Here is a 23,438-nt window from a genome sequence, read left to right on the forward strand (position 1 = left end):
TACAAAGGGTTGTGGCAACGGCACAGTGGATTATAGGATGTGATTTACCATCCATCGGTGAGATTCACACCATCCACTGTCACAATAAAGCCCAATCCATCATTCAGGATCCCAACCATCTCGGACACAGACTGCCCCCCCCCTGCACTCTGGCAAGCGGTACTGCACTATTAAAGCACAGACCACTGGGCTTCAGAACAGCTTCTACCCTACTGCAGTACACACATCCTCAACAGCTAACTGCAATGCCTCAGACTCAAGGCACGTCCGCACTGTGCACGTTTTGCATGGTCTGCCATATTTCTCCACATTATGATGATTCATTATTTTGTCATTTACTGCTTACATTGTGTGGGGTTGTCGTTTGTACTGTGTGGTCTGCTGTACTGTGTATGTCCAAAGAGTACAGTGTGAATAACAATTTCAATGTACATGTTCGTTTGGCAGTAAACTCCTCTACCCTCTACTTAAAAAAAAGGAGGAAAATGTAGCAAATTTTAGAACTAGTAAAACTCTAAGAAGGGTTATATCACAGCCTAAGCTTATCCTGAGCGTATTTTGCTTAGCAGGACACACACATAAATCACAATGCCAGCACTCATCACTAGAAATACTGGTTTAACTGAAAACATTGCTCACACTTTTTTAACTACACGTCCTAACATCTTAGCTGCCTTTTTAATTTCTTCCCCACACTGTGTAATATATGTAAATGTATCAACAATATAGTTCTTAAGAAGCTTCAAGCTCAGTGCCCCATATTTTGTATGAATTTTGCCACCTGCATATGTAATACTCTGCATTTATCTAAATTAAACCTCATCTGCCAGAAGTTTGACCAATTTAGAATATTATCTAAATCTATTTAAATTTCAGTTTTCTGCTTCTACAGCTTTTGCTAATCCATCTATTATTCGGTATAATCTGTAAATATTTTGTTGATGAACTATAACAGAATCTAGGTTGATAAGAATTAAGAAAAGCAGTGATCCAAGTACAGATCCCTGTGGTACTCCCAATTACATCACTGCTATCTGAGCACTGACTCCTTATTTTTTCTTTACACTTTCAGTGTATTATTCAGTTCTCAATCCAAACATTTTCAATGCATACTCCCCGTTAACTGAGAATGAATCTTTCAAGGTGAACTTATTCAAAAGCCTTTTGAAAATCTAAATACACCGTATCGTATACTCTTCATATGCCCATTACTGTTGTTTCTTGTTCAAAGAGCTCTAATATGATAGTTAAAACGTACATCCTCCTTCTGTCAAATATGTGGCCACAAAATTGTCCACAATTTTTATTTAATGAGAATTGATGCCATAATTAACAGCTGTTATCTTCTTCTAATATAAAATATACTTAACATGAAAGGATCAACACAACGTCTATGAAACAAATGTCCTTGTCATGTGTACCTATTGCCATGAGTGAAAAGAAGACTTCTAGGGCATTCCTTCCAAGGTTACGATTTCCATTAATCTTTCTTCTTTGCAAAAAGAAGACAATTTATTTCTCATCAGAAGGCCCCGGCATTATATTTAGCTACAGATGCCCTTCTCATTTAATGTGCGTGGCCTACATGCCCTTCAAATTATCTATGCCTGCAAAGAAAACAGCTCTTCATGTTGCCCCTCTAACATTATGGACCTCTGCAAGCTTCCATCATCCACAAATGCTGGAAAACAAAAGAATCGCATTCATTTTTGAATAAAGCAAACTGCAATCCCTGAAGGCCAGACTCAGCTAAGGACTTGGCAATTCGGTTGCTCAAAGTAATTCATGAATAGCATCTTGTGCAAACACCAGGATTGTGCATAAGCGCACTGTCATGAGGCAGTTGCAAGCCTTCTGCTCAATGGTTTGCCTCATTTTTTTAAGTTAGGAAAACACTACCTTGCAGCTCTATCTATGCTATATACTGCCTTTTCACCAGGAGGGCTTTTCAAAATGGTTGATGTTGTCCATTAATTACGGTCCAGTTGGGTATGTCCAATGTGGAAGACTTCAGAAAGAATCATGGCTCCATGGTACTGCCAACCTCTGCAGCTACCTCATATAACCCGACAACAAAGCACCACTCAATCTCTTGACTTAGCCCGCCAGTGGGGCACCTGAACCTTGTGTTGTGCTCAAGATGCACTTGAACTTAGCTTTGCCACTGTTGAGTATATGGAGAGTCCATCACACACTCCATTTGCTGACAGGTATTGGTAGGCTTTTATCTTTCATTTCACTGACCGTGAACCTGATAACGACTGAGTGCTTAGTTTTAGAGAGTTCCATGTTTGGAAGGAGTGGTTCACTCTAGTAACGATCCACCGGCTAAGGCAAAATTTATGAAGGAACTAACTCCGAAATAAACACAACCTGAAGTAACAACTGCAGTTCTATCAGGCCTGACAAAGCTTTATTACAGTTTGTGCTGGCTTCGGTTTAAAAGTGTGCATAACGGTACACAGATCAGTTTATTTTAACTGCTACATACAAAACAAACAGGGATCTTCAAAAGCAGGAATGACAACAGATGTGAACGGATCTGCTTGCACAACATCCTGAACACAACTAAAATACTAGATGTTCACTGGTTAAGCATCCACAGACTACAACACAAGATACCAGATGCGTTTAATGCCTATGAAAACTACAATCCTTTCTCAAATTAGAACAAAGACGATAGAAACCTTTAGGCTTCTTCTACATTTAGAGAGTTTATAAAGGGAAATGAGTGGAGAGATTGACCTCTTTGTAAAACAGCCTTTACCAAAGCTGGGTTGGAAACAAAAAAACAAATTTATTGATTGTGAATAACATAATTAGGAAAACCAGAAAATACATCAGACTGAATGCATCTAATAATCAGAGATGTAAGATTGAGGTTTCTACAGGAACTGTTATTCAAATGCATTCTCTACCATTTAACAAAGAGCCTTCCAAGGCCTCCACAAATAAGACGAGTCAAATTGTAGTAATTAGCGCCAGATGAACAGGTGGTTTCTGCTGTTCGCTCATATACATTAGCCAATGAGCTACAACAACCTTAGTTTGTTTCATTAAGGCCCCTGCATCGTTAAAAGACAGAATCTGCAATTCGTTCTTCCCCAGTGAAGCGGTCAGAGAAACATCAAGGACAAAAAAAAATGCTCCTGAAGAGAAGACAGTTGGGTTCTGTTTCACTAAACCTTCCTTGCAGCTCTGTCTCTTGAGTTCATCCTCAGGCCTTGCTAAAAGGCTTAAGTATTCCTAATGGATTTATTGTAAAAGGTTTAAAGATTCCTAATGGATTTATTCTGAACAAAGATGTGTTTTTTTCCTGCAACCTTTTTATGTTTCGAACTGAAATATCATATACAATAAAACACTGTCCGTGTGTTTGTGCGATTTCTCAAACGCATTTAATGAGCTTAAGCCTTTACAAAGAACCTTGGTCATAAGTATGTGAGGAAATCTGTTAAATCATTAACAAAAAAAATGCTTTCATTAGAATTTCATCCACGAGGCAGGAACATATCAATTTGAAGTGGTTTCAAATGTTAGACACACAATATAAAATAAACTGTAATAATGAATGCATCTGCCAACTGTTAGCTCCTTTCAGAGTTCCATAAATTAATGCCGCATACATTGAATGTCTTCCATCCAAGAAAAAAGGATAGTTGAGCTATATAAATTATATAAGCTGCCTGTTTGCTACAGCGCCTACACTTCTGCTGACAAGTCCAAGGTGCGAGGATTTTGGTGTGTAATGTTCAGAGCTCAAATCTCTATATATATTGCATTGAATGAATTTCAAATTATTTGGCAGACAAAAAAAAGTCAATAATTGGAACAGGAACTACTGGTTAAAGACAATCAATTAAAAGAACAGAGTTTTTCAACTGAACAGAGTTGTGCCACTGGATGCATGCAAATCTTTGGAGCGCTTATATACCGTCCATCTGCAGAGGCGATGAACTCAAAAGATTCAGGAAATCTGGATTTTATCAATATCGGACAAAAGCATGAGCGAATCTCATCATTGGACAGTAACACATCGTCCTTTGAGCCTGGGAAACATTTGTGAATGCTGTGCGGGAGTGAAAAAAAAGAACTGCTGGCCCTAGGCTGAAAGGGCAATTGCCAAAGGCTCCAATGTTAAACAGAGCACTCCTGTAATCTCTAGATCATGTGCACCCTTTCCTCACAACAGCTTTCAGTACTTTAATCAGCACACAGAGAATGAAACGGCAAACTTCACTCTTCCTGCACTGCAAACAAGATAAAGCAGACTCCACTGTTCAGCCCAGCAGGCCACAATAAACTAGGCCTCCATAAAGGCTTTGGACAGATGAATAGATTGCTGTTGTTAGCCTATCAGTGTGACGTTTTTTAATCCATTTCTGAAAGCTCTCTTTCCCACTGTCATCTCTCAGGGAAGACCTCTTTCAAGGCAGCGGTCCAAGGGCTTATTTCTAAATAACAAACTCTTTATAACACCAAAAGCTACAAGGGAATCCCTCTGCACTATTCAAGTGCCACCCAAAGAGGGACAAAGACTCCAATGAAGACCAGAACTATATTTATTAAACCAGGCTCTAAAATTATACAAAACACTTCATAAGAGTCTAGTTTGTTCAGATACATCCACTGTCATTAACATAATTGTAATATACTGCAGATAGAGGCAGAAGTATCTTATTGACTTCAGCGCACTAAGTCATGAACTATATTTCTTCACTATTTCTTGTGAAGAGGCATACACTTTTGTAATGATAATACTTTAATATGAATTACCGTGTTACTCACATTGTAATTATAAATCTAATTACCAGCAATTGACTATTTGTCAATACTGTACGTAATTAAAAATGATAGTTATATATATATATTTCAAATGACCCAAGATAACTGGCAGAAAATTGTGTTGTGTTATCTGAAGACTGAAACAAAATGCTTTTGTCCACGCAATTTTGGAAGGCTAAAAAACAGCTCCCCTCGTTATCAATTACAAAGTACAGACTGCAGACAAGGAAAATGTATCCTGTTAACTTTATAAAAATAAAAAAGTTTACTACCCCCTAAACAAGCAAGGCATCCTAGTGAGAAATGCGCCCGAAATCGTCCGAGAAACCCTTTCCTGTCACAATAATAATTTGCTCCTATAAGCACAAAAAGGAGAAAGCCATTGCGACTTAGAAAATCTGAAAGTGGATTTGAATTGGACTTGTTTATTGAGAAGAGGGGAAAAAAAAATCTTTCATTCACAGATGTTGCTTTTTTTAGTAATCCATATCTGAAATCCCTACTGACTGAAATGCATTTTCAAACCCTCTTTTTTTGTGCTTTTTGCCAGCATTGTTTTTTTCCTGCCCCAGGGTTTGTAAATGGCTCGCGTATACATCTGAGCCACATGACCTCTGCTCTGAGATAGGGAGCTGGGGGGATGGGGAGCTGCCTTACTCTATGGTGATGCAAATCTGGCACATTCACAATGGCCACATCTCCAACCAGGCTTTTAGACTACATTCTCACTCGCGTCCTCGCCGACAAAAACAGGTTTCAGCTAGGCAGAGAGAATAACTCCGGAGCTTGCAAATATAAGGCGTGCTTTGGTGTGCTGTGCGTTTCGCATTTTCTCATTCTTAATGTTTCCTTCAAAGTGCAGAACGCCACTAAGGAGCCGGAGAGAACTTGCAGAGCAAAGTCGGTAATCATTTCAGGCACGTCGCCAGTTGGTCCCGTTAAGTTTTTTTTTTGTCTTGCTATGATATGCTGATACAATTTGGATCAACAGCAAAAATTCCCTTCTCCACTGGGATATCAAAAGTATGAGAACGAAATAAAGGCAGCACAAGCCAGCAAATTAGTGTTTAGTCATGCTCTTTACACTCTTATTTAGGGATTGTAATTCCCTGTGAAACATATGGCTGTCAGCCATGACAGACGAAAAGAAAAAATTAAGCAAACTTGCCAAATTGAAAACGGGGAAATCCTTCATAGTGTGTGGATGCTTGAGTTTTTTAAACAAGTACTCTGTCACTACTTTTCAGTATGTGAAATCCAAATTCATTCTTGGGTGGATATTGACAGCATGGTGTTTTCCATACACATCTGTATCACCTGCCTGTTTTGAAGATCTCGTTACACAGATATGAGCAAAAACGACATTTCCCACTGAAGGTGCACATATAAATGTTTATCTCCCTAAGCCAGGCACTTCCAAGTTGTTTTTCAATACTAATCTGACCAAAAACGCAGCTTAAAAAAAGGAGCCAATCGTGACTTTTTTTTAATTACGTGGCCTTTCTTAAATCAGGACCGCTGTAAATTTACATCTCCAAACAATAAAACATGATATTCAGAACTATACGGACCATGCATGTGAGTGAACAAGGTAACAGGAAAGAAAACTCTATAGGTATAGCCCCCATGTTAACTTTTTCTTTTTGGGGCATTACTTATTCCCAAACCACCCAGTGACAAATATATCTGAAGCCCCGAAACTGATACCTCACTTAAAAGTGTGCACCACGACACAGACACAACAGCACGTTAACACAAAAATGTGAATAAACGTATATTATTTAAATACAGACATGACTGAGAAATACCTTGAAACAAGAAAAACACTATGTGAAACATACTAGGGAATCCTACAATTCGAGAAATCTTACCGGCAGACTAATTGTACAGGCTTCTTAACTCATAATTATATGGAGGAGACCATTAAGGAGACATCAGAATTAAATGACACACTGGCAGACGGAAATTCATGTTTATGTCAGCACGCACCATGAGTCAGTGAAATATTTGCCTGTAATTTCAAATAAATAAGCATGGTGGGAATATAAAAAGAATTAACAGTGTAGCAGAAAATAAACTTCAATGCCGCGTTAAAATGAATGGCAAAACCCTCAATCAGCTCTTGAAATACTAGACATACAAAAAGTCGTAAACATCTCCCGGTCATGCTCAGAGGTTAGTCTTGATCAGGGACTCCCGCAGGAAGAGCAAAATTGTTGCCTGAGTTCCCAGGGGTCAGGGAGATAAAAACAGGATGACTCAGCTGCCTTGAAGGAAACACAAAGACCCCCATCTGAAAGCTGGACTGAGATCGCGGTCAGTAGCCTCCCAATATTCGCTGATTAGGTTCACCTGCATTAAAGAGTCCAGCGATTTGGATAGGATTACCATACAATCCCCCCGACCCACCACATTAGCGCAGGGTTTAAAAGCTGCCCCCCCTCCCCAACCGAAAGATGAAAAAATATATCGCTCTTTAAACTCTCCTGAACTAAAATGAATTACTCAGGAAACTCTGCTTTTAATTTTGCTTAATAAAAGATCTTTTGCAATGCCTGGCTATTGATACGTTAAATGTGCTAATCACGTAATAATATACAAGTGGTTAATTGATCTAATCTGTCCCAAAAGCTGCAGGAGCACATTTCAATGCAAAGAGCTGACCAATAGTACTAATATAAATATAATTCTTGATATTTAATACATAAGAAGAATGTTTTCATAGTACAATGAACCGAAGGAATACAATTTGTGTTAGAAACTAAACTGCCTTGTCTCTGTGTCCAAGGAAAAGACTATGGTTAACATAAGAGCACATGCAATCTTAATGGAGAATATGACAAAATGATGTTAAAACAGAAGACCAGGATATAACATATAATCTTCATGCAAGCAATATCTAATTTGGAAGCTATAATTTTAGCTTATTCGGTCACTAATAAGAATAAGCAAACCCTATATGATTCTTTACAAGTAGGAAAGCAACCGCGTGAACAGATGTTTCCATTTAAAATTTCTGCCCTACAAATGATTCCTTGCCTCTTAGTTTACAAAAACTGGAATGTTCACCCCGGACGAGAAATTTTTAGATCAAAGAAGCCACAGGAAGACGGAGAACAAGTGGGTGTGCTGTATTACCACTGCCCAGCCCACCACCTGAAGAGCTGCAGAGGAAAGCTGCTCCACACTGGAGAACCTCAGTCCAGCTCCGTGGGCCTGGCTCAAACCGAGAAATTAATCTCCTTTCCCTGGCTGCTGCAAGACAAAACTGACTTTTAGTCTCCTAATTCGGGATCAGCATACAGCGGCTTAGGAGTTTTCCCTCTCTTAAGACAGAAACAACGAGCTGTTGCTAGTTTTCTCTCTCTCTCTTTTTGAGGTTTCTTCTGCATTATTAGGATTATCACTAAACATGCTGTACCACATTCAAACTCAATTTCAACCATCTCAAGAAAAACTAAGCAGTTTCTGACAGGGAAATGAAACACTGGGTAACTGTGCATTCCAGAGGCTGTAACAATGTATTTATAGAAAGTACACCAGGACCAATCCCCAAATAACACACACTAACTCAACATCAATAAGATACATAAAGGAAATGTAAAATGGAGCTTGATATTAAACACTCAAGATTTACAAATTCAGCAATTGTTCCACTAAGGCTACTCTGTTCAAAGAAGACCATAACAAGCACCACTGTAAGCTGGATTTCTTTTGATAAGCTCATGGTTTAGCTTGGCCTTTAATGTAAAGTGATATCTTAGCACTCTTTTGCTGATGTGGGGACTCAATGGCAATCTGCACCTACTGAAACGTATATAACAGCTTATCAGCTTTGATCATTTACACAACTGAGGCCCAGAATAAAGGTTCAGGTGTAACTGCAGACTTAAAAAATGCCGTACTGCCCTTCTAAACCCATGTGATATAGGACACGATACCTTCTATTAATTTTCCATTTTCAGCAGACCATCACTCCCAGTACTACTCAAGTTTCAAATAAGTATAGTTGAATATGAATAGTATGAAAAAGTCCTGAAAAAGTATAATGGATTTATTGATGTATCACACTTAAGGGAAGCAGAATGAAAACGTCGCAGTCCTTTGAGTTTAGAATCACTATAACTGAAATGCACTGGTATAATGCCCCTAATGGCAGAGATGAGGCATAATCAATTTCTTTAAATCCTCACAGGACATTTAGAAAATACTCTAAGATTAAGGGCGGGCCATCCATTATGCTAGATGTTAATCCTTTCCAGAAAAGGAAGCTTTTCAAGCAAGACATCACCGCAATATTATACGTAATGTTTTTGGTTCAGTTCAAATAGACAACATTTACATTTTGTTCCTACATAAATGAATCCAACCAGTAAAATTGCCACCATACATCAACGCAATCTAGGTCATTTTGTTGATAAAACCCAAGAAAATTCACAAATTCTTTGTTGCTCTACTTTGTCAGTTTTTCCGTTCAGCACACTGGGAACATAAACACCCTGAATCAAATCCATGTTACCCAACGTGTCTGGATGAGAACAAAATACAGACTCGCCACACCTCATGAGTAGAGCAGAGGGAAATCAAATCTAAATCTGTTTAAATCCTAATTCACATCCAGTGAAAAAAGGAATAAAATATACAATACTATTCTACGCATTTCAGCACGTGGACTGGCTGAAAAGGGTCAATTAAAACTTATTTTCCTGTTACTTTAAGAGTGGTGGAAAATGTCCTAATATAAGTGGGGCTTATGTGGTTTTTCTATTCCACAGTTTTGGGCCAGCTGTTCTCCAACGGACAATCTTGTTACTGTATCAGAGGTGTAAATTGGGTATCAACAGTATAGCAGAGCTCTTCAGGGCAACCAAGACTGCTTTCCAGACAGTCCCGGGGTTAAAAAGAAAGGAAGCACCATTTCAGGTCTTTTTATCCCCCCCAAGAGGTAAAGGTTTTGCAATCATTGAGAATTTTATGAAGTCCCAGTATCTCCTACAAACATCCACTGCACGAAGAGGGAAAAAAAAACCCCAACATAACTCACTCTCATTTTTGTTTTACTCAATTTCTAATAACTTTACGTACATAAAAAAAAATCAGTTTTTCCATGAGATGGTTTCTTGCCCAGTGGCAGCCTTCACCTCCGGGCAGGTTGTCTCTGCTTTCATGTTGAAAGACGCTTTTATTGCAACTCATAATGGGAGCTTTATGTTCATTTGTGGAACAAAGATCTACCGTGTCAGCCTATTTTAGTACCCTATGAAACCACACCGGCAACCACATTTCTAACCATTTACGACATAGTGCTTATTGACTGCTTTATGGCATCTCTTCTTAGAGCAATTCTGTCAAATAAAATGATCACGGTTCACCTTTATACTATGAATGTCAGCAGAGGGGCATATTTATTCTGGTAAATCAGATTGCAGGGAAGATCGCAATGCTCCCTTACCTTTTTGTCCTTGACATGATGCTTATCCAAAGACTGTGATGAAGAATCACTTAAGCTTTGAGCCCTACTACAGCGGCCTTTGCTCCTTCTCTAAAAGGAGAAAGAGGAACTTTAAGTTACAATTAAAATCTGTCCCGCGGCTTGTCCAATAACTTCATGTCCCCTAACTGTGGAAAAATGTATAACAAAAGTGATAGATGGCCACAGAAACAGCTTGTCCTTTAACAACTACAGTACAAATGGTTTTAAGCAAAACACCTTATACTGGATCCTAGTGCACACAACAAGCATGTGGTTTTTCCTACTAGTCTTTGCTGGCCAGGGTAGTATCACAAGTGTGGACATCTGTTCGTTCATACATGTTTACATGTTTTATGCACAATTAATCTGTCTCCCTTATAAACAATTATATTCAGTAAATGTTATTGTTTTAACAAAATTACTGTATTAAAACCAAAGGCAAAGCTGAACATCCAATACGCTTGTTCAGAATGTCGCAAAGCTTTTCCAAATTGTAATACAGGCATTGAGTATGAGTATCTATAATATTAACTTCAGAGACGAAGCACGTTTGGGGACCTAAGCAGTTTTGATTTCTTTGCAACCTCTTGGTTGGTTTATGAACTCTAAAGAGAATCTTGCTCTCCTGCTGTAGCGACAGCATGCTACAGGACTTCTCTGAAGCTGCTCGATTAACAGCAGCAAGCTTTGGAGCTACACTGCTCTGGTGTAACTGATTTTAAATATGTTGAGCTGAATCCGTCTGGCTCCACTCCAAACAAAAGCTAAAAAAAAAAACGTGACTCAATCAAAGGTGTTTCGCCAGTGTAAAAGTCAGAGACAAAACCCCTACAGGCAGAACCCTGGGTTTCTATTTACAACAATTTAACAATTAAAAAGCTCAAGGCATGGAGATATGAGTGAAAGTCAGAACACCAATCGTACTAATCAATACAAATCACAGAGGGGTTAGAGGGGTTTGTGGGGTGGGGTGCTTGATTTATTCCCTGATGCAGCTTATAAACACCCATTAATTTCTGACCATCCAAATAAGGTGCTAGCCTGGGCTTTACCGAGCCTCAAAGGTAACCTAAGAAGTCAACCTAAAAATCAGGACAACCTTGTTCAATATAAATCTGGCTCGTTCCCAGAATGCTTCGCAGAAGCATTGGCTTTCCTTGGAAAGGCTATACTGAGTTTGCCAAAAGATGCATCGCCGTTTTACTGCTGGTCTTGGAAGGCCGCCATGTCTTGTGCTTTTCTTGTCACCCTGGACTTCTAACGGCTTCATCTGAATCAAATGTCCACTTAATTACCTCGATATCCAGGTCTCCACTCATAGGCAACTTAAAATCCTCAAAAAGACTGGGTGAGCTGCAGCCTTCCAGGACCAGGAGTGAATATCACTTCTTTCATCTGAAGACACGCCATGTCTACTAACCTAAACAGCCTGAACGCACAGGCACATTAGCTATGAGATGGATGAATTGAGATGATTTTACAAACCCCCTGCAAGTTTAAAACCTATATAACGTAAAAACAAAACAACTCATTTCTGCCCAAGACTGAGGGGAAACCTGTATTTGTAGCCTGGTACTCCTGTATCTAGTCGAAAAGATGTTCATTCCCACTAGGAATGGAAGATATCGATATCCCAAAGACCAAAGTCCATCTAGGCTGAACAGGACAGACACTATCCCTGTGAATGGTTGAAGCACGAGACAACCCCAGCTTTTTTGGGAACACTCATACATGGATGCTCAGAAAGAAATGTGCCTGGACCTATTCTGTTCAGAGAGGGCGCCGAGTGAATGGGTCTCTCACGAACCAGGGAAAAGGACCCATTTGATATTTGACTTGAATGGCAGCTGATTTTTAGAAATCACGCTTAGCAAATTGCATACTTATTTTAAAAACAGGCAATATGCAAAATCAACAAATAAGAAGAGGCTGTAAGAATAACTCTACAGGACACTGTTCTGTTGTCATCAATACATGTTCGATTGGCAGATGAGCATAGGTTATTTGCTAACCTGTCTCTTGAGAGAAGAGGTGTTAGGTATTTTCTTTTTGAACGGAATCTTTCGCTTTGAATTTCTGCTTTCTACTGTTATAGGGCTGTCCCAAACGAATCTGATAATCGCACTGCAATGTCAAAGCAGTCTCAACATGCCTGGTATTGTCCCACATCTTGAACTTGTTGCATACATGTGAAGAGCATGATAGTCCCGCACTCAGAAAACCTAGCTGCTGCTTGTGACTAGAAAATGCTCAAAAGGGCTTATGAATTACTGAGCATCTACCATTATACAACTAAGAGGCAGAGTGTGGACTGCAAATGACATGCATCGCTGAAAAATGCATCATTTTTATTTATACAGTCACTTGCAGTACAACTATATTTTCTGGTTGCCATTTCTTATGCTGACTAGAGGCCAGAAGCAGGATAGTCCAGACCAGAAATAGCAACACTTCAATGATCAAAGCCTTACTCTTCTGGCCTTGAACAGAAAGTGAAATAGGAAGGGAAAAACAGCATTTCATATATATCTTCTGAGTGCCTTGGGATACTACTTCAGATGTTGTTTAAACCTGCACATACTACATTACACACTTTTTTTTCATAATCATTCATGTATTCTCTAATCTTTCCATCAGTTTTGCCAACACTGCGGATAGTTAGTCCCCCTACATGTTATTCATCCAATCTTAAACCTGCTTTTTTACTGGTTGTTTCTAATCAGAGTCACAAAATGTCCCACACTCCACAGTGTAGTAGTTACAGCCCATTCTGGTTCACTTGTTTCTGTAGTTCCAATAAGTAAAGAAAACTTACACTTGGTTGATATAACACATAGACGCAGACTACCAATGACAACAGTTACTTAACATGGCTTTCCACAATATTCCTAAGGAAATACTAGGATAGGGTCTTTCATTCTACAGATTTGAAAGAAGAAATGCAAGCACTGAGTTCACCCGTTCAGATAGTCTTGTTTAAATGCTTGGAATGCAAGCGGTCTTGTTTGTTTAACAAAAGGATCTATAACAAATAGTCTGGGCTCAAAGTTTATAATGCGCTAAATAAGTAAATAAAAGGTCCGCACCACAAGTTGAGTTCAGCTGATGCAGACTTTCATAAGTAAGTGAGGGTCTGCTGCACCCCCAGAGCTTAACCTGAATAACATTATTATAACTCAATATGATTTCAAGGTAATCAGAAAATATAATTAATAAAATCAGCCAAAGCCACTCATGGCAATGGGTATTTACCACCTTCTAAAGTGTGTATATTTTACAGTGCACTTCCTTACTAGTGAAAAACACTTAAATGTCCATGACAACTACAATTGGATGGATTACACACCTTGATATCTCGTACAGAGATGAAAATCTATGGCTAACACTGCTAAATCCTATGAAGACGCATAATTAATGAGCTACTTTGGTGCGCTCTCCTGAACTTTTTCATTCAGATGTGCTTGCTTTTGTTCATGTCCAGCCCCTGATGAACCTTGAGAAAAAGTGCACTCCTCTCCTCTTTTCCCTGCAGACGTAGCGCTGGAGGCACAAGGGCTACATGACTGCAGGAATACCTGCTATCGCTAAATAGCAGAAGGTTCTGCAGTACGGAACACATTCTTTGCAAACTTCTGCCAAAGAAAAAGCAACGGGCACACTGAAGCAAAAGCCATCTTGCAACAGTGAACACCAAAGAAGCTGACCTCTGCCAAGTCATATAGAAGAAGTACAGCAAAAAAACATCTGGCACAGTCTAGACCTAGTTGTAATCTCCTCACAGAATCTCATTTAACTTTCAAAGGCAGTGTACAACGCCGAAGGGCATCGCCCCCAAATCAATGCACAATCCAATTGATTAAGACTGCACTGCAGGGTACCGTATGCAATTAAACTCATATAACTGGTTAATAAAAATAAAGTGCACACTTGATTGGAATAACATCTTGTGGTTTAAATATGTACAGATCCCCACCACCACCACCAGCTCTGCACGCAGCAACTGCACAGAATATCTGACCTACATCTAAATGACCAACACTTCCCCCTCATTCAGAGACAGCTTTCCATGCCCAGCCTGGTGGCTGTGCAGTCAAGGAACCCTTTGTCTTGGGAAGACCCCTGCTCCAGTGATAGCTGGAAAAAGGCCCCTTAGTAAAGCCAAGCTAAAAAGGTCATCTGCACAGTGAAACGTGAACCAGAAACCTAGGAACAGGTATTTTTTCTGTAGTTTTACATGTTCTCCTCTCTTCTTTGGTATGGAAATACAACGAAAGTGCTCTGGTACAATTTAATCCAAAGTAGAATGCTTGAATACAAGAAATCATATGTTGGAGTGGAGAATTTTTTGTTGGTTCTTGTTATAATTTTCATGCATTCATTGAGTTTGGAAATTGGTAGCGTTTCATCCTTGAAGACTCACTATCTAAAGAAAAATACACTTTTTAAATTGCTTTGAAAGGGGCTGTGCGTGACGACCATTCCATGCGATGGAAGAATGGTTTTAAAAATACGAACTTCATACATGCTCGGAAATATTCCTAGCCTAAATACCTCCCCAATATTTATCTAGACTTTCTATAAATTTCTATTCTTGAAAGATCAATTTCTATCTAGACTAGACAAGAATGACTGGAACAAAAGGATTCAGACGCAGAGAAAGTAAGCTCCAGGAGAATCATGTACTTCCCAATTTCTTTTAATTACATTAATTTGAGATTTGGGCATTTTCATATTTTATTATCCGACTTTCCATTTCCAAAACATGTCTTCATGTAGCACAAATCCACAATTTTACTACCAACTTTTTTTTTTATCCTACTACACCTTTTGGGGACAGACACAGAACAACTGAAATTCAAAGCAATTCCCGGAACAATAATTCAGCCTAATACAAGAATATCTGTAAGCAGATACAGCTAGATGTCAAAAGGCCGGGAAAAATCCAAACCCCTTTCAACTGGACCGCAGACAAATTTCCCAAAGTTATTGGGAATCCACTTTAATTGAAGAAACTCGCCCGTGCTTCTTAGAAATGAATTAAAATAGTCTTTCCAGAAAACGAGCAAGGCTTGCAAGTAGCGTAACCGCCTCAAATAATCGTTTTAACATCCGCAAAGGCAAAGAAATTTAGGGTGACGTGGCATTGCTCATAGCGAAACAGGCTTCCTGCAATGTAAAAGGCTAAATGGGTACGATGAGCACTGAAGGCCAGCTGGAATCTCAGACATTTGACATGTGCATAGCCAGTTACAAGTTAGTCATCAAAACTAACGAATAATGTTAGCAATCAGTAAAAGCACCGGAGCCTAAAATCACATTCTCTCTACCTCAGTTGGAATCTACATCAGCAGCGCAAAATGATAAACATATTCAATATTTCAGCTGAAGGAATTTTACTCACCCAGCGCTTTAGTTTGTTGAAATGCACGAAAATAAAAATTCACTGTTATGAAAAATGTAAACTCAAGACACCTGCTTATTAAATCTGCTGGTAGTCATGAACAAACAAGACGCCTCTGATGATACACAGCAACAATACACAGGGTCAAGCAATTCCATGTTTAGGTTTAGAAGCAGTCCTCCCTTATTTCATTTCCTAAATCTGATCACTTGATTTTCGTCCCTACACATGGGTCCTCCACTGTGATGAGACCTCCCCCACAACAGCCCTTTTCGTCTAAAAATGTTTTCATACAGACACAAAGAGAACACGTGGGTTCTGTCAATCTTTGACAAATTTCATCAAAATCTGAACAAATTAGATTTTTAATTAAATTAAATGCTGCTTCTTGTCAAAGCCCTGGTGCTTCACTTACTTCTGTGGGCTACATAATCTCTCCTTATGTTACACCACCTTCCTACTGACATCTTACACCCGAAGAGGCTCCACAGCCCCAACGCTAAGTTTTCTTTCTTCATATACAACCATATTTGCTCAAAAAGGCAGCCAAATGCAGCACAAATAAAAAAATATGCTCCTCAGCAAAGGCTGTTGATAAAAAGACAGCCTACATTTTTCACAGTTTATTCAATTTCACCTCACAATTTCTGTCGCAGTATCATAAAATAGCAGGGCCCCGTGATTGGGGCAGTTTACAAAACTAGAGGTTCTTACCAGTTTGCTGTAATGGTACTTGCAGTAGCCACAGTACTTCACATTGTCTGCATCTGAGCCTTGTTCCTCACAAAGCAGCCCAGCAAACTGTGCGCTAAAATTGAGAAAGAAACTTAGAATTATCAGAGGCAAAAAAAGCACAGTAAAAAAGGCAGATACCGTAGAGCTAAAACAGCTAAGTTATTTTTTAATGTTTTAATTTTTTTAATGTTTGTTCTGGAATTTCAGAACATAAACAGAACCATGTTTAAACCGCTCAATATTTAATTCAACACCGAACACCCACCACCACAATGTAATGATTCCTCATTGTATTAGTGGGAAACGGATTTTCGACTCACCATGTTACATGAAAAGCCTGTCTACACCCATGTTTGTTGCAATTCATACATGCTCCTGTTGCAGCTTTGCTTTCTCTCCCCTGTTCTTCACAAATGTAGCATGTCTAAAAAACAAAAGGAGAAAAAGTTAAAATTAACCCCCGTCAGAAATAAGCATCACACATCCCAGTCGGTTTAAAATCAAGCCGGAGAGCCTCCGGAGATCTTAAACCCCTTAAATTTTTCCATCTACTATAGCAGCTGAAAAAAATCGAATATAATGTCTGTGGCTAGGCATAAGAAGTTACACGATTGTCTTATCTGTAAAATGCATGCCGTTTTAATTTGGTTATAACACAACTGTTTTAGCTATAAGCAGTCCAAATGCTTTGCCTCTACATTGGAAAGAATTCAAAAGCAATTCAAGCGTGAGATTAACATTTTGCAAAACACTTATGGCTAATATCAGAAACAAATGAAAAACTCTCCCAAGTAAAATTTAGTCAGACTTTTTGTGCATTCTGATACAAGCACGTTACATTTAAGATAGAACAAGCCAGAACATACTTCCCCAAATTTTTAACCACACAAATACACTTTTAGACAGTAATAATTAGAATAAGTCAATACTTTCTTCCATTTATATAGCGCTGGTGGCTGTTAAGTAGCAGTAACTGCACAATTCTGTACATGGCATAAAGGAGAAAGCAAGGGTGCCACTTTTGCAAAAGTATTTTCTAAACATTTCTTCTCAACTGCAAGACCATACCAGTGGTTACAATGCTCCACATTTCTTACAGCTTTGATTATTTCTTACTTTTGATGTGCTTGATACCTGTATTTTCTGTATTATGTACAACACAACACACAAGTATTATTTCAATCTAATGTTCTGATATATAGATTCCCATTGATCCCTAATGAAATGTTGATATTGCCACCTTGAGAATCTCTCAAACAACAGGATATTTAGGGATGTGCTAAAAAAGAACAAACCAAGTGTTAAGGACCACTCCTTCTAGCCCCTATGGGACATTATCACATTGTTCTACAGTCACCCACTTAAGAAATTCTATGGAGTATTTGGAGATACTGTGGTAGCTACATATCGCTGCACACAATCCTACCGCAAACACTAACCCAAAACCTAAACAATCAAAAGCTAAACAGCAGGTGCCAAGTACAGACTGCAATAGCTATAGGCATGTGGATAACCACGGGAGAGTTATGAAGGGGAGACTGAGCCCATTCCAGACTTATAGATCTCCTCCATGACGACAACAGGTTTATCCAGAGAATCTCTTCACTGTGACCAATGGGAAACTGGTGTAGTGGCTCCAACAACACTGTGCAGTTTCTTAAGGAGAAAATCACAGGATGGGGAATGAACAGGTGATGCTTTAATAAAACCCCTCTTTCCTATTAAGACATCTATTGTAAATATCCAAACTCGTAGAACACAACTGTTGGAGAAATCAGTTTTTTGTCGACAGGAGACCACAGCGAAGTAAACTACTTCAAGAAAACTTCTCATCTGAACGCATGGTGCATCATCCCATTATTTACATCATATATATAGAACTAGACCGTACTGACACTTTCTTTGGCTTGAAGCATAAATTATTCACTATCCAGTGCTAAATAAACTGAGCACCAATATAACTTATTTTCATGTAACACAAACAAATCCATAAAAAACTTCTAGAGCTGGGGATGTACAGATATTTGGGCTAGCTACTAGACTGGTAATGATACAAGTATAATTTTATTACTGTCACACAATTTCATTCTAGCTGATAATGTGTTCCAACATTTTTTTGTCTCTTGGTGCATACAATGTTTTATGGTATAAAGAGTAAGACAAGTGATTGTGTAGCGGGCAGTGTGCCATTAACATCTAATATAAATAATAGAGGAAAGCCTACAAAATGGATGGGCAACAATTCAGTTTTTACTTTTACATGATCATTTGTAAATTACGATAATTTGACAGATTATGCGTTAAAGCTGTACAAGTTAGAAAACATGGAAAAACATTTTAGAGGCCAACACTAATTATGTAGAATAACTATTCCACTCATTCACCAGGGGAAGAAGAAAATAATTTGCTTTTCGGCACTTGAAAGTATTAATTATCATTTCGTGTTCATGATGTATTTGCATGAATGCATTTACGTAAAGTTACACATACACACAAAACAGGCTTCAACCCAGTACAACCCAAACACTGGACCTGGAGTGTTATGTCTCGTGCGCTACATGACAGGTACTAGACGACAAACATCCACAAGTGGGGAAAAAAGTCTGACTTTCCCCCATGAAAGAAGCTGAGGTGAAAACAGCTAGAAGTTTCAGGTTATTTGTGCTTTCTTTTGAAAATACAGAGTAAGTCGCGGATTCTGGAAGACTCCGAATGAAAGAAGGCCATTTCACCCATCTAACATTTGGGTTTTCTCAAGAGTGAATCGATCCAAGGATCTCCTTCACCAGTTTCTCGAAAGTATATCAGCCACAATGACATGGCTGGGTAGCTGAAGGCACCAAAGTACCAGCCAAAAGCCCTAGCAGATGGTGGTTATGACTAAATCAACGGATCTTTTTTCAAAGACCACAATCAAGACTGGGGACGTTTTTAAAAAGCAATGGGAGGGCAATGAAAAAACATCACAATTATCTCAGGATCAATTATCTCTAGTCTGGAATTTAAGACCATTGGTGCCGCAAACCACGTGTTGGACAAACTGGGCATGGAAGTAACACTGGTAAAGACCGCAACAAAAATTTCATACATAGCCTCAAGGTTCGTCATCCCGCTTAATTTAACATCCTCAAGATGGGTAAAGAAAGAAGAGAAGAAACGACACTGAAGTTTCAAATGCAAAAACAAGCACAGGAATGACTGTGAAGATCTTGTGTCAGAGGACATTTCCACCCATCTAATTAGAGGATAGGATTTAGAGCTCTAGATAATCGGTAGTTTTCCAAGTCTTGTCTTGTCTTGTCCGGAGCCTCGTCAGTCCAACATGCACGGAAGCTTTATGTCCTGCATTGCGTTTGCCAGAACTGTTCTGGTTCACTTATTAATATTATGAAAATGATTACTACGGCAAAACATGCCACTTCAATTTCTTTCCATAGTACTTTCTGTCTTAATCTGTACTGCTTGTGGGCATGCTGGTATTGTTTTTTGAAGCCGAAAGCTGCTTTCTAGTGGCAAATTTGTTAGGAAGAAGCTTGCAATAAAATGTAGCACAGTTTTTGTGTAGACTTTTTTGTGGTGAAGTTAATAATGCTGTTTACATGTGAACAGTTTCAGTCTTAAATTAATAAAAGTTTAAATTAAACATTACAGTTTTACTTTGCTGGTTAGATACATTCTTTTTGAACTTTAGGTTTTTCTATCGATACAATTAGAACTCCAGTAGTCATTATTACCTGTGGTTTGAATTTTATTTCAGAAATTTAAAGTACCTTACTTGCAATAATACTAAATATCAGATATCTGCTTCAGTATCGGACAATATGGTCAGGTAATCCGACAAGACTGTTAAATCTTAATTGGTTAACTCCTACTAACAACTGTATTTATTCCTTTATTATCAAACCAGGATGAAATACATGTGTTTAACATGATGGCTGATCTGCTGACCCCAGTGTTCTCCACACAGTGCTGCTCTTCACAACTAGAGAGACCAACTGTCTCCTTTCCTAAACAGAAGATGACTGTTGTCACCATCCTTTCCCTCAAACCCATTTCCCTACACATAAGGAGATTCAGGTCTCTCGTATAAAGTATATTTTTACTAACTTGTAAACGTTTCGACATATCTGCTAATGCATTCATATGTACTTGATATATATATCGTCTACATAAATAAAAGATATTAAATGAGTAAGACATATGATAGATTAGTAAAATATATTAGTTTGCTACAAAAAATACTTCACATTTTCAAGAGCACAAAACAAGCACAAAACTAGGCAAAGTGGCAGCCATTACAAACCTACAGCTTTACTAGACGCAAGATCAGGTGTAGAAATTGCTTCAGCTAAATTAAATGAAAAGTATTGCATAGATAACAAGCTTAAAGAGGAATCTATCCAGGACTAAGAGGTTAACATTTCCACTCTTATGAACGTGGACCCTGGAATCGTTAACAGACCCCAGTCAATGCCTAATCTGATGTATAGTATTGCCCTGAGTACAATAACGGGACACTTGCTTTTGAAAATTCTGGTCCAGACAGAAGAGGATCATCTGTGTGCATACCAATACCTTTCACACATGGTTTGCTGCTGTCCTTAGAGGTGTCCCATCCCAGTACAAAACCAGAACCAACTTTAATTGGCTTCCTAGGTCTGATAAAAGGATACAAGGTGGTCACAACACTGTTGTGTGCCACCACTTGGAGAACTCTAGTCACACTCAGCTAGCGGTCTGTCTCAGGCATGAACTAGCAGTGTCTTGACAGGATGGTTCAACCTGGGTTCTGAGTGAATGACTATTCTGCTTGTGCCACTCAGGAGCTCCCAGACTGGACCACAGCAATTCAAACTTAAGCTATTACAATAAAAGACCAACAGAAACAAAGTCATAAAACAAAAGCAGATGAATAAACTACCACTAAAATTGATGACTATTTTAACAGGTACAAAGAGTAGTAGTTCAAAGCCTCCTCTTGGATTAAGGTGTTGCGAGATTTACCTTGTTGTATCGCTCGTGGGGAACAGACTGCAACACAATAGGCTCCATGGTGGAAACGTTTGCGAACTCCACTTCAGGAATGTATAATGCACAAACAACATGGGCCCAACCTGCAGAGAAAAGAGTCACATTTAAACCATTATTCATTGTTAAACTACTCTGCAAAATTCAAACTGAAGCCAAATATGCTTTGTTGTTTTTTTTTAAAGAAACCAAAAGGGCAAAACAAGCAGCTGTTGTGTTATTGCACATGAAATGTGGACGAACCGCGCTAGAAACTAAACCTCTTTTGAAACCACAGCCCAGATGTGGCAGGGACGCCTAAAAAACTATTTCCTGAGCTGCCACAGACAAAAAGAAGAGCCATGGCTGAGAATTTATGTTAATCTTCATTCCCATCAAAACCTCAACCTTTTTGAATTTAAGCTGCTTAGTTCTGAATGCGATTGTGTAGTGTGTTGCTGCAGCACATATCAGCCCAAAAAAAACTACTAAATTTCTAGAACAACAAGAAAGTATTTTTATTCCAATAAATACATCTATCCATCTTCGAGCCACTTTATCAAATTCAGGGTTGTGGGGATGCCGAAGCCTATCCCAGCGAGCAACAGGCGCAAGGCAGGACGCCAGTCCATCACCGGGTAACACACACAGACACAAACCCAGACACACACTCACACCAGGGACAATTTTTCCTAGAAGCTTGGTAACCTACCAGTATATTTTGGGACTGTGGAGGAAAACCTGGAATACCCAGAGGAAACCCATGGGAACATGTGGAAAACATGCAAACTCCACACAGATAGCACCCCAGAATTTGGACCCAGGGCCCCAGCACTGCGAGGCAGCAACGCTAACCACTGCCCTTCCCTACAATAAATACATTGGGAATACAATTTATATGACAAGGCTTAGAATTACAGCAACGGAACTAAACACTGAAGTATTGTTTTCAAAAGTACAGACCATGTGGTGTCACCGTAACAAGTTGCATACCATCCTGCGCCATAAAAATATGGTTTCCTTCCTTTTGCTGAGTTTTTAATACAATTTCAATGCTGAGACAAAAAACCACTGTGACGGTTAACACAATCGGTGTGTGACATTAAGTCAACGGCAAACAAAGATGATAAAGCATTCTGTCCTTACTCTTTACCCAGATTTAACCCACTGCACTGGTACATTAGCATTTTAAAAACATTCCTGAAAAAGCTCATTTCACCACAACACAATGGAAACATCTTAAAAAGCTTTCACGATTTATTGTGCTTTGCAAAAGTAGCCAGACACTTTAAATAAAAAATTAAAAGTTGACTCAGACTCATTAACTCAATATTCCGGGAAGCACGTTTGGCAGAAACTCGGGTCTTTTTGGGCAAGTCTCCGTCAACTTTGCACAACAGCTTGCTGCACTTTCTGTCCATTCTGCTGGGCAAATGTGGTCAAGCTATCTCTAACCCCTGGGACATATCATAACCCATATCTTAAGGACAGCAGCTTGTGTCTTCCCACAGATTCTTAACAGGATTCAAGTGAGGGCTTTGACTGGAGCACTTGTTCTTAAGTCACTCGAGTTTAGCTTGGACCTTGTGCTTTGAATCACTGTTCTGCTAAAAGGCTAATTTTTGTCCTCATTCTAGACCTAAAGCAGATTTTCCTCCAAGATTTGCCAGAACTTTGCTCTATGTACCCATTCAACCTGCTGATGAGAAGCAGAACTATGCATGACAGTAGGGATAGTGATGTCCGAGTGATGCACTATTTTGCGTTTGCTTCAGATGTAACAGTTAGCATTAGAACCTTTGGCCACAAAGGAAAAGCTGCAGCACGGTTTGCAGTGTCGCGTAGGTGCTTTGTTGCAAACCCCACAGGGGATCTGAGATTTTGTTTTGTCAGTTCCTAAACGGGTGCTTGTGACTGGGATACTGGTCGCCCATTAAAAATGTCCTCCCCTCTCGGTCATAGAGTAGCCAGAATTGAAAAGGTAAAGGCAAACAAAAGGAGAAGGTGGGCTCAAACTTCACATATGCACCGAGCGGG

The 23,438-nt window shown here is 39.1% G+C and overlaps 1 protein-coding gene across 5 annotated transcripts in view; it reads right to left on the reverse strand.

Annotated features, from left to right (window-relative positions):
- mllt10 (MLLT10 histone lysine methyltransferase DOT1L cofactor) overlaps positions 1-23,438 on the reverse strand; it is a 108,189-nt gene that overhangs the window by 41,998 nt on the left and 42,753 nt on the right. For all 5 annotated transcript variants that reach the window (XM_069191031.1, XM_069191034.1, XM_069191032.1 and 2 more), the window contains 3 exons: positions 21,399-21,508; positions 16,715-16,818; positions 16,374-16,467 (listed from right to left, as the gene is read on the reverse strand). In XM_069191031.1, the coding sequence (XP_069047132.1) occupies positions 16,374-16,467; positions 16,715-16,818; positions 21,399-21,508 (308 nt within the window). The remainder of the gene's footprint in view (positions 1-16,373; positions 16,468-16,714; positions 16,819-21,398; positions 21,509-23,438) is intronic.

The sequence above is a fragment of the Lepisosteus oculatus genome, chromosome 6 (assembly GCF_040954835.1).
Source record: "Lepisosteus oculatus isolate fLepOcu1 chromosome 6, fLepOcu1.hap2, whole genome shotgun sequence".
Classification (NCBI taxonomy): domain Eukaryota; kingdom Metazoa; phylum Chordata; class Actinopteri; order Semionotiformes; family Lepisosteidae; genus Lepisosteus; species Lepisosteus oculatus.